The 12264-nt window shown below is 35.4% G+C and overlaps 1 protein-coding gene across 4 annotated transcripts in view; it reads right to left on the bottom strand.

Annotated features, from left to right (window-relative positions):
• Nucleotides 1-12264, bottom strand: part of RBM27 (RNA binding motif protein 27) — a 73548-nt gene that overhangs the window by 40646 nt on the left and 20638 nt on the right. For 2 of the 4 annotated variants that reach the window (XM_026018497.2, XM_072749907.1), the window contains exons 4-8: nt 10717-10808; nt 9870-10063; nt 8848-9111; nt 6355-6648; nt 4010-4144 (exon numbers count right to left, since the gene is read on the bottom strand). In XM_026018497.2, the coding sequence (XP_025874282.1) occupies nt 4010-4144; nt 6355-6648; nt 8848-9111; nt 9870-10063; nt 10717-10808 (979 nt within the window). The remainder of the gene's footprint in view (nt 1-4009; nt 4145-6354; nt 6649-8847; nt 9112-9869; nt 10064-10716; nt 10809-12264) is intronic. The other 2 variants (XM_026018500.2, XM_072749908.1) reach the window with 1 other exon arrangement.

Genomic DNA, 12264 nt, shown 5'->3' with positions numbered 1-12264 from the left:
TGTTTTTTTAAACACATTTCTTTTCCACTATTAGATTTTTAGCTTCTTAGAAGAATCATTTATTCTTCTGTATATTCCTAGTATCTAGCACTGAGCAGACCCCCGTTTTTACCTCTAAAATTCCAGATTTCGTTTTTCTCTGTATATTCCAGGTCTCTACTGACATAATTTTCACAACCAAATACCATCTGATATGCTATACTCCATTTTAAACATTTTCTATGTTATGAATTTTATTTTTTTAAAAGCTTTTATTTATGAGAGAGAGAGGCGGGGGGGGGGGGGGCGCGGCGGGCAGAGACACAGGCAGAGGGAGAAGCAGACTCCATGCAGGGAGCCCGACATGGGACTTGATCCTGGTTCTCCAGGATCACACCCTGGGCTGAAGGCGGCGCTAAACCGCTGAGCCACCAGGGCTGCCCTATGTTATGAATTTTAAAGATAATTTTGACAATAAAATATCCACAATTTAAACTTTCCCAATTTAGGGCAGCCCGGGTGGCTCAGCAGTTTAGTGCTGCCTTCAGCCCAGCGTGTAATCCTGGAGACCTGGGATCGAGTCCCACATTGGGTTCCCTGCATGGAGCCTGCTTCTCCCTCTCCCTGTGTCTCTGCCTGTGTGTGTGTGTGTGTGTGTGTGTGTGTCATGAATAAATAAATAAAATCTTTTAAAAAATAAATAAACTTTCCCAATTTATTAAACTTTAAGAGCTCAAGTTCTCTAATACATGGTAAACACAGTTTTTTACTTTGTTTGAAGTTCTAATTTTTTTGGAAATTACCAATTACACTATTGAAGAAAGTATACTTGAACAATTTGATTCAATTTATCTGTCTAGAACAAAATTTAAAAACAAAAGAAACTTTATAAATCAAGTGAATAGAAAGATACAAAAAATTTATCACTAACAAACTACATTACACCAGTAATGTAGTTTTTAAACAGTAAAAGTTTTACTGTTTACACTGTGATCAGAAACTATCTCCTATGTTTTCAAAATTCTCTATAATTTTTAGAATCAAATTTTAACTTTTAAAAAAAGAAGAAAGGAAAATAAAAATAAAAATAAAAATAAAAAAAGAAAAAGAAAGAAAGAAAGAAAGAAAGAAAAAGAAAAGAAAAGAAAAGAAAAGAAAAGAAAAGAAAAGAAAAAAGGAAGAAAGGAAGAAAGAAAGGGAAGACTGGGTGGCTCAGTCGGCTAAGTGTCCAACTCTTGATTTCAGCTCAGGTCTTGATCTCATGAATGGTGGGATCCAGCCACAGCCACACATGAGGCTCCATGCTCAGCAGGAGAACTGCTTGATATTCTCTCTCTCCCTCTGCCCCTACCATTGTGTGTGTGCTCTTGCTCTCTAAAATGAATCTTTAAAATAAATAAGGAAGAGAGTACTTTGCATAAAAAACTTTGAATTGTTTGAAACAAATAATTCTGTAATATTTAAAACATTCAGTTGCCAGCCAAATAAATCTCTTTAAACTACTGATGCAACATCTGAGACTATCCTCTAAAGCAGGAATTCACAAATGCCAAAAGGACGTTATCATCTTTCACTGGTCTGAGACAAACAGAGGGAAAAAATGTAATTAGTATTTCATAAAACTAAATATAAAAGGATAGTCCTTTATCCTGGTGCTGTCTTTTTTTAAAGTAAAAATATATTTTTTAAATTGAAATGACCCTATATATTTTCATATACAATTCCTTAATGTGGCAAATAAAAAGTAGCTAACTGTACTGCTCCCCCAAATTTTCTTAAAAATGTTACCACCTTCTGAAAAAGAAATTTGGCACTGGTATTCTAAAAGGTCTTTACTAATACATCACAAGATATTTTTGCTTTTAAAAAGAGAAAAATGGTTTTCAAGTAAAATGAAGATTACCTTTTTCATCTTGGCTCTCAAGCATGTAGCACAATGCCTGGCACATATCAGGCATTCAATAAATATTTGCTCCATTAACGAATATGAAGCTAAGACACTAAAATAAATGGCAACTGTCAGGTTTTTACAAATTAAAATCAAAATGTAATTTTTATAGAGTGAGTCACGATGTTAAATTTAACAATATTAAAATAAATGGTAATTGCCAGACTTTTTAAAAAATTAAAAACAAAATAGAATTTTTATCGTGAGTTACAACGCTAAATTTGACGGTAAGAAAATGTGCCATCTGCAATAGTCTCAGATAAATAATCCATTTTTTGTACTTGTACATGTTCTCCATGTACTCAGAAGATTTGGACCTTGAAAGAAGAGAAGAGAGAGAGAGCAAATTATTAGAAGGGAAGACAGGAAAATAAAATTGAGTCACAACAGGGGAACTGACAAGGTATAATTGGCCTAACCAGAGGAGATATATGTGGGAGTATAGTGAAGAGATGACCAAGAAAGGCAGGGTAGATTATAGAAAGAAAAGCTTTAGAGAGGGATTCATCGATAGTTTAGAAGAGACTACTGAGTGGTTCAATCATTGAGACTCTTGATCTCAGCTCAGGTCTTATTTCATGTTAATGAGTTCACCTCTGTGTTGGGCTTCATGTTGGGTGTGGAGCCTACTTAATAAAAAATTATATATTTATAATTTAGGAGGAAATTGTGGCCACTGCAAAGTTCTGAGGTATGGTTGTGATTCGTTTTGTCAGGAAAATTAGCTCAGCAGCATTATATGGTGTGACTTAGGCGCAGTGAAACATAACAGAGTCAAGAAGATTACAGCAATAACCCAAATGTGAAGTGACCGAAGTGTCACAGTAGCAACAGAAAGGGCAGAAACCACAGTAGCAATAGAAAGGGATATTTCAAAGAGAGGATTTTTTTATTAACTAGATATAAATTAAGCAAAGCAATGATTCAATCACGTCAAGGTTTCAATTCTAGGTGATTAGATGGAGGTTATTTCAATTTATAAAGCCAGGGATAGTGGAGGTAGATACTTAAAGAGAAGGTAATTGTTTTATTTCAGAAAAGCTGAAATTTAAGGAGATAAGAATAACTACAGTATTATAAAAAACTAACCTTTATATTTAGCTTACTAGATGCCAGGTTCTATTCTAGATGCCTTAGATAGATGTATTAATGCATTAACTCCTCAAATACGCTTTTGAGGTGAGCAACATTATTCCCATTTTATAGAAGAGAAAACTGAGATACAAGGAGGTTAAGTAACTTGTTTAAAATCATAATGACAGTAAGTAATGAAATAAGGATTTAAACCTGGGCTTCATTATATTACCAAACTGCCTTACCGTGACATGATAAAGATGAAGAAGTGTTTATGATAAATACACTGCATAAAAGATGATTTTATCTATAAAGCTACATAGCTCTATAAAAAATTCATAATTTGACATTTTTAACAACCAATTATCTTATTTTTATGTTTTTGGAGAAAGGAATATTTTTAAAAGCCTTAAATAAGCAAAAATAACAAACACACCTAAGAAATCAGAGAGAAGTAGGATTTAAGAACAAATTATTATAAACACAAATGCTGTAAATAACACAGCCACTAAATATTATGGTTTAAATGATGCTATCATCACTCCAGTATACAAGCTAAATAATTATTTGGCATGCTTTATCCAACCTTTTGTATACTCTTAGAAGATAACCTTATGTTTTGGAAATTCAATCAGAAGAACAATTTTGAACAGAAGCTTCAAAATAAATTCCCTTTGGAGAGACAAAAGCTTCAAAATTTCCTTAAAAAGAGCCTAATGCTTCAAAATAAATTCCCTTTGGAAGATACTAAATGCTGCTACTTCATCTATAGCAGACGAGCCTTCAACATAGAAAGCCCTACCCTTCTCTTTCACTTTCACTAGCACACAACTTAAACTACAGCCATTTAGCATAATCAATAATCACACAGCAAGTTGTCTTGTGAATACACATATTTTTATACGGCACAGTGCCTAAGAAGAAAAATTATAGTTTTTAAAATTATGACACTGAAACTTAGCTTTTCTATACTCTAGCCATTTTAAAAGTCAAGCAATATTTACTTACGCTCTGATACTGTATAAAGGAGGTTCTGGGGTAAAGGAGGAGGTAGTCTTGCTCCCACTGGTGCAAGATTGGGCACTGCACTTGTCCCAGGCTGGTCACGGTTGTTTATCAAGCTTGACTGTGTTATGGGTGGTCCTAAAAATTTTAAATAAAGAAGAAGAAAAAAGGTTTGTTTCCTAACTAATAAAAATACTATACTAGAACTAATTTGTATAGTCATAATCAAAGTATCTACTTTGGCATAGAACAGAATTAAGGAATTTGATATATGCAGGTTTCAACACTATGAGATGCATAATTAATTAGGATGACATTTTAGTTCTACAACAGAAAAAACAATTCTAGGGTGGAAAAAAAGGCAGGATGCTTAGTTCTGGGGAACGGGAGTAAAAAATGGCTGAGAAGGAACTTGAGCAAACTTTCTGGGATAAAGTAAGTTCCTTTAAAAGAAAAAGATTCATGTATTTATTTATTTGAAAGAGAAAAAAAAAACGAGAGCGGGGGAGGGTGCCCTCGGGATAATAGAACTCTTAAGTTCTGCATTATGAATATGTTTAGATGTAGTGATGTCTGCAACATGCTAGGAAATGCATTAAAAATAATAATGAGGGGTGCCTGGCTGGCTCAGTCAGGTAAGTGTCTGCCTTTGGCCCAGGTCGTGATCCCAGGGTCCTAGGATCGAGCCCCGCTGAGCAGGAGTCTGCTTCTCCCTCTTCCTTAGCCCCTCCCCTCCTGCTTGTGTGCTTGTTCTGTCAAATAAATAAAGTCTTAGAGAGAGAAAGACACGTGATAATAGAAATATGGTAAAATATTAATCACAGAATCTAGATGGTGAATATATGGGAGTTTGGTGTACAATTATTTCAACTTTTCAGTATGCTTGAAATTTTTCATTGCAAAATGTTGGGAGAAAATGACATTCTTGGATTTCACTTTTAAACAGAAATGTTCCCACATATCACATCTTTTATAGTGGAAATTTCTATATATGAAGATGCTTCTTTATTTGGGGAATAAAACCTCAAGTTGAGCTTCACAGTTATACTATCTACATGACTACTAAATCTATGTATCCAATGTCTCCAAACCTTTATCAACTTTAATGTTGTCTATAAAGAACATTAATGCAGGAAAGCTAGGTGATTAGGTACATGGGTTCATCTTAAAGTATTTCTGCAAAGTTGTGAGTGTACAATAATTTCAAAAACAAAAAGTTTAAAATAAAAAAACTGAAAAAGTATCACTTAGTAAACTGAATAGCAATCATTTTAAAAATAACGAGTTGCCATCTCTTAACAATGTTAAATGTTTTCTTTTTTTTAAGATTTTATTTATTTATTGGTGAGAGACACAGAGAGACAGAGGCAGTGACGTAGGCAGAGGGAGAAACAGGCTCCATGCAAGAAACCCAATGGGGGACTCAATCCCGGGACTCCAGGATCACGCCCTGAGCCAAAGGCAGACACTCAACCGCTGAGCCACCCAGGCATCCCTGTTAAATGTTTTCAAGTAGATATTTTCTTCTATCTTTGCACACAAGTGAACTATTCACCAATTTTTTTTCTAATTATGAGAAAAATATAGTCTTACTTTTTCTGCTAAGCTGGTGAAATGATATGGCTTCTGGAATTTACTACAGCAAAAACAAACTCAAAGTATCTGTGTGCACATGCAGATACGATAGGGAAGGTCAGAAGAAATAAGTAAGACAAGAACAGGAGAATACTGATAATCACTGAAGTTGAGCGACAGTACATATGGTACACACATATTATTCTACTGTATATATCTGAAATTTTCCATAATAAAAGACTTTAAAAAAATTACTTTAATATTCCTGAAGAGCTTTTAAAAAGACTTATTTATTTGAGAGAGAGCATGCACAAGAGGGGCTGAGAGAGAATTTCAAGCAGACTGCCCTGAGTGTGGAGCCCGTTGCAGGGCTCAATATCAAAACCCTCAGATCATGACCTAAGCTGAAATCAAGAGTCGAAGACTTAACTGAGCGAGCCAGCCAGATGCCTCAAAGAGATTTTAAAGACTAGGAAATTTCATTAAACTACTGGCACGTTCCTTTTTCTGACATCTTCGTAACACTGGATTTCTTAAGATGTCATCAACTAGCAAGACATGACTCCCAAAATTTCTTAAAGGTACTATAAATAATGCAGTGCAACAATGGATAGAATAAAAAGAGCAACATTTTAATTATAAGAATATATTCTAAATTCTATATTAATTTATCTTTAAAAAACTTTAAATCTATTATCAAGTTAGTGAAGAAGTAGGTTCTTCTAAATAAAATTCTTTGCTAAAAATGAAATACTTAATGAACATATACTTACTTGGTATGGGAAGCACAACAGAAGGCGGAGGCTGGCCATGTCCCTGGGGAACAGGAAGTCTCATACTGTGGCCAGGACCTGGACCTGGACCTGGGCCTGGGCCTGGGCCAGGGCCTGGGCCTGGGCCTGGACCTGGCATTGGAGGCATTAACATTCCAGGAGGTGGTGGAGGAGGAAGCCCAGGAGGAGGTGGAGGGAAAGGAATCATGCTTGGCAGAGCAACTTCATCAACAACCAGGGGATCATTTCCATGATCAAACTGACAAAGGTCACCAAGTACACAAAATCCTCTTTCTGTAAGAATACAAGAAGAATCTTATTATGATCTAGAGTTCAGAAAACAAATAAAACAAGACCCTGAAAAGTCTACCAATCTGATTTATAAAGTAATTTTTCTCCAAAGAATTTAAAAGCCTTCTCAGTATTATTCTATTAATCGTCACATATCCCTGAGGTAAGGAGAGATGGAAATACTCTTTACTTTTTGAGACTATGCTTTGTTGAGGTAGCAAGTAACAGTTCCAAAACAGGCTATTAGCCACTATTAACCTATTTGCCATACATTCATTCTCATATTCAATCTCAATTCAGATTCAGGGGACCTGGCTGGCTCAGCTGGTAAAACATGTGACTCTTGGGGATCCCTGGGTGGCGCAGCGGTTTGGCGCCTGCCTTTGGCCCGGGGCGCGATCCTGGAGACCCGGGATCGAATCCCACATCAGGCTTCCGGTGCATGGAGCCTGCTTTTCCCTCTGCCTATGTCTCTGCCTCTCTCTCTCTCTCTGTGACTATCATAAATAAATAAAAATTAAAAAAAAAAAAAACATGTGACTCTTGATCTTGGGATCATGAGTTCAAGTCTTACATTGGTCACAGAGATTAAGGAAATTAAAAAAAAAAATTCAGCTTCAATTCAGCAAAGACAGGGTATGGGAGTAAGGGACTTAACTAGACAATCTAATTTCAGTTAACTATTTTCATGGTATTGTTCTAAATTCCACATTCTTGCTATACCTGCAATTAGAAACTCTAGTTTAAAATATTCAAGTGGGGGGGGTGGCAGGGTGGTTCTGTGGGTTAAGCTTTTGACTTTCTTTTTTTTTTTAAAGATTTATTTATTTGAGAGCAAGGGAGCGAGCACGCATGCGGGGGTAAGGGGCAGGCAGAGAGGCAGAGAGAGGGAGAGAGAATCCCAAGCCAACTCTGCACTGAGCATGGAGCCTGAAGCAGAGCTTGATCTCAACATGGGTCGTGATCTCAGGGTTGTGGGATCAAGTCCCACATTGGGTTCCACACCCATCTCCCTCTGTCCCTCCCCACTTAAAAATAAATAAAATATTCAAGTGGGAAGGGGTGCCTGGCTAGTTCAGTTGGTGGAGCAGGCAACCCTTAATCTCGAGGTTTTAAGTTCAAGCCCCACATTGTGTATAGAGACTACTTATAAATAAAATTAAAAAAAAAAAGAAAGAAAATATCCAAGTGCACATTATTTACTAGGTTATTCATGGCATCACTGTTTATAACAAAATATAAGAAACACCCCAAAAGAGCAATAGAGTTCAGTTAAACACATTTTTCTTCATACAGAATATTAAGAAACTAAAAAAAAGTATTAAGGAAACCCTCATGTATTAATATAGGATAACTGCTAGAAAATATTACTAAGTGAAAAACAACATCCAGGAGTATGAAGAGTATAGTAACATTTCCACAGAATACAAAATAGGGGAGACTATACATATTTGTTTCCATAACATATACACAGACTGTATTTGGAAGGATACACAAGAAATTAATAACATTAAATTGGCCTTGGAAACAAGAACTCTGTAACCAGGAGACCAGGGTAAGAAAGAGATAATGCTTGAATTATGATTTGATTGTATTTCCTACTTAAAAATACATAAAATGTAAAAAATATATATTCTACACTTATAGAGAAAACATTACAATGTCTGCAATTTACTTCAAATAATATAGGCCCAGGAGAAGCAGCAGAGAAGTACAGATGGAAACAAAATTGACCATGAGCTCCTAACTACTGATGGAAGACCATGGATACACTAGGGTTAATTATATTGTTTTGTCAACTTTTATTAATATTTAAATATTTCCATAATAAAAAATTAAAACACACACAGATTAAGTGGAATATCAGCATATTAATATTTTAAATAGGTTATAATGCTTAACAAATTCCTTGCACCAAACACTACACACAAAAAAACATAATTCCTAGCGTCTACCAAATTTTGTGGTATACTTATAGTGTCTAAGGAAACAAGAACAACAAAAAACAAATGAGTGGGTCAAATTTGAACATTCTCTTAACCAGAGCCAATCTACTAAATCAAGAAAGTAAATAAGCATAAACCAAAGGAGATTTTCCTCTCACTCATTCCTTTTAAAAAATCTGGACTATAATGAAAAGGTATGCAATATTAACATGTGCTTACTAATACTTTTGAATACAATATAAAAGAGGATTTTTACCATCATAATCTCTGCATCGCCTCTTTGGTGGTGGGTTTCGACCAAAAGAATTGGAAGAGCTATGATTGTTATAGTAATTGGACCAACTCTCTGTTGTGTTTTCTGAGTGGTGCGCAGGTGCAATCACAGTAACAGTGCTGGGAATAGACTGTGCCCCAGAGGAGTACTGCTCAGAAGAGCTCGGAGGTGGTGCAGACACAGGCACATAAGAACTCTCCAAGTCATTCCTCTCACTCTTAAACTTTGATCTTTCCCTGTGCTCTGCTTCAGAGGCAAAATAAAAACAAGAAACAAGATTAGACATTTTTGTTCTCCAACTATGTTTATCTTCTCACAGAAAAGGGAAGAGACTATTGCAATAAACTCACTGAGCTGTCCATATTTCAAAGTGCTCTCATTATTAATATACCCTAAAAGCAGGAACATCAACAACGTGACATATCTTGACCTATCTTGATATCTTGATATCTTGACATATCTTGACATATCTTGTGGAAAATAATTTCTATAACATCAACATCAATATATAATGAAGAGAGCCCAGCTTCTCCACTGATACTTGGTAAGAAAGCTATCCAAGAACTGACTTCCAAACAGATATCCTGATACATCAGTGGTTGGGATCCCAGTTATCTACCTAACTAAACTCTAGTCAACCTTAAAGCAAGTCCACTATTTTTAGTGAGGGTGTGACGGAGGGAGGGAACAGATAGTCCTCCTTCTCCAATGATAGCTTTCTTGATTAAAAGACCTTAGTTTCGATTGTACAAAAATGACTTTAAATCTAGACATGTACTATGAAATACATACAGCTTCTTTTTCGCCAAACTCATTTGACTTCATCCTAACAACAGAGCCCTGTCTTTGTAACAAATTAGCATTAGGTTTTTTAGACAATTCTAGATTTTACGTTGCTCAGACATGTTAAAGGTACACGTGGTGTTTAAGGGAAGTTCTGGTACCCTTATGACAAAGGAAGATAAGCAATATGGAGTTTTTAGGAGGAAGCCTCATCTACTCACCAACATTCCTATTTGGATCCCGGTCTTTGCTGCGCCCTCTACTTCGGCTTCGACTTCGACTCAGGCCTCGGCTCTTACTCCGACTCTTACTCCTGCCTCTTCTCCAGTCATATTTCTCACGGTACAGTTCATTCCGCTCATAGTACCGGTCATAGTCTCTCCACTTGCCATCCTCTCTTTTTTTCTCACGTGTCCTATAATACACAGATATAAAAGCCATACGTATGCTACAGAAACAAAGTATGCAAATAAATCAGGAGTATGAAATACCCTCCTTGATTCAGCAAAATTCATAATGTCTGTGCTTTTTCAGAAAGCCATATAACCACAACATAATTTCTCTGATCCATTATATAAAAAGAAAAAACATTCCCTCAAGTACACTGGGTGGGGAGAAATGAAAAAAGGAGGTGAATCCAAAGTATGAAGAGGGGTAGGAGAAAAACAAAAATTTAAAACTAGAAAAGAAAAAAGGCAGAAACAAAGTTTCCTAAACAAAAAACTAATTTTTTAATGGCAGCCTGATGAATCAACATATAAACTGAACTATTTGTAGTATAAAATACTACACATGATTTTAATAGTGAGCACCCCTAACCAAATGGAACATTTCATTAATATCCTCTAAGGAGACTACTCCCACCCCTTTGCTCTTGGGAAAGCACATAATGATGATTGTTTATAAGAGAAAGTATGACAAAGACAAAAAACACAGAATGGAGGAAGATAACCTTCTCTTTCTTTAATCAGTTTAGAGAGAGGCATCAGTACATGTTAAAAATTCCATAATGCCCTTACAGTAACTAAAAAGTGACTTATCAGAGTCTAATTAAATATACACACACACCTTCGTTCACTAGATTCTGAACGAGTCTTCTGGGGACTAGGATACTTCTTTTTTCTACCATCTCGTTCTTCTTCCGCTGGCTCCTGAAATACCTATATGAAAGCATTCATTAGGAACAAGATCAGCCCTTCTATTAATTATGAGACACATCTATCTGATAATCTTTTTAGTCAAGAGAGGGCACAAATATACTGAAATACTGAAGTCAAATTACATCCAAAAAAGGTAAGCCACAGGGAGGAGTAAAAAAGATGTGGAAATCATTTCAATAGTAATATGCTAATTTTTAAATGTTAATTTTTCTTTAAGATTTATTTATTTGAGAAAGAGAGAGAACACATAAACAGGAGGGATAGAGGGAGAGAATCTCAAGCAGAAACCATGCTGAGCATGGAGTCTCACATTGGGCTCTATCTCACGACTCTAAGATTACAGCTGAGCTGAAAACAAGAGTTGGACACTCAACTGACTGCACCACCGAGGCACCCCAAATGTTAATGTAAGGTAAGAATAGCAATGCAGGAGGAAAACAGCAATTCATCCCTTATAATGAAACCATAGAAAGAACAAGTCTCTGATTTAGAGATGATGATTTATGTTTTCCTAATCATAAAACATAATTTGAGGACTATAGATTTAAGAACAAATGTTACAGTTAACAAGCACCATGAACTCAGATTTCACAAGATTTACAGAAAAATGGTACTGGAATTAATGTCATAACAGTTAATACTGAACAGAAATAACCTGCAGTCTTATTTTTTTAAACAAAAGTTAATCTCAAAACCTATATAGTCTCTACTAGAGAAAGGCAAAATAAAGTCATTTGTTAAGAGCTAAACAACTATCCCTCTAATGGAGAAGCTCATTTAACAAACAGGAGTCAGTGCAAAAAACAGATAACAATTTAGTAAAATTTGGGCAACATAAAATGGTAGCCACCATATGGCAAGCATATGGCACTAGCTAAAACACTATACATTTGTTAAGACTATATTTAAAAATCATTTCCTTTACCTATTTACAGGAAATACAGAGCATATATTACTCCTCTGGGATGCAATCAACAAATCTACACAGTAAAAATCTCTATAGGACAAAACACTGAGTTCCTTCAATAAAATAAAATTTAAGGAAAATAAAGGGGTGAGGAAAAGACCAAGAGAAAGATATGGGTAGATTTAAAGAGTGATTTAAAGATTAAAAGAAATTTTTTTTTTTTAATTAAAAGAAACTTAAAAGACATTAGCTTAGAAATCTGTTTTCTTTTCTGTATTTTGCAAGGATTTTTTTTTTTTAACTTCTAATGGAAAAAAATATTTTCAAAAAGTTAAAGGATCCAAGGTGCCTGGGTGGTTCAGTCCGTTGAGTATCCCACTCTTGATTTCCATTCAGGTCACGATCTCAGGGTCATGGGACTGAGGTCTGCATTCTCTCTCTCTCAAATAAATAAATAAATAAAATCTTAAAAAAAAAAAAAAAAGCGAACACTTGGTACAACCAAATGAACCTTAAAAGCATTATGATAAATTAAAGAAAGGTGCCAGT

This window comes from Vulpes vulpes, chromosome 2 (assembly GCF_048418805.1).
Source record: "Vulpes vulpes isolate BD-2025 chromosome 2, VulVul3, whole genome shotgun sequence".
NCBI classification, from domain to species: domain Eukaryota; kingdom Metazoa; phylum Chordata; class Mammalia; order Carnivora; family Canidae; genus Vulpes; species Vulpes vulpes.
This window is presented reverse-complemented; position numbering and strand designations above follow the sequence as displayed.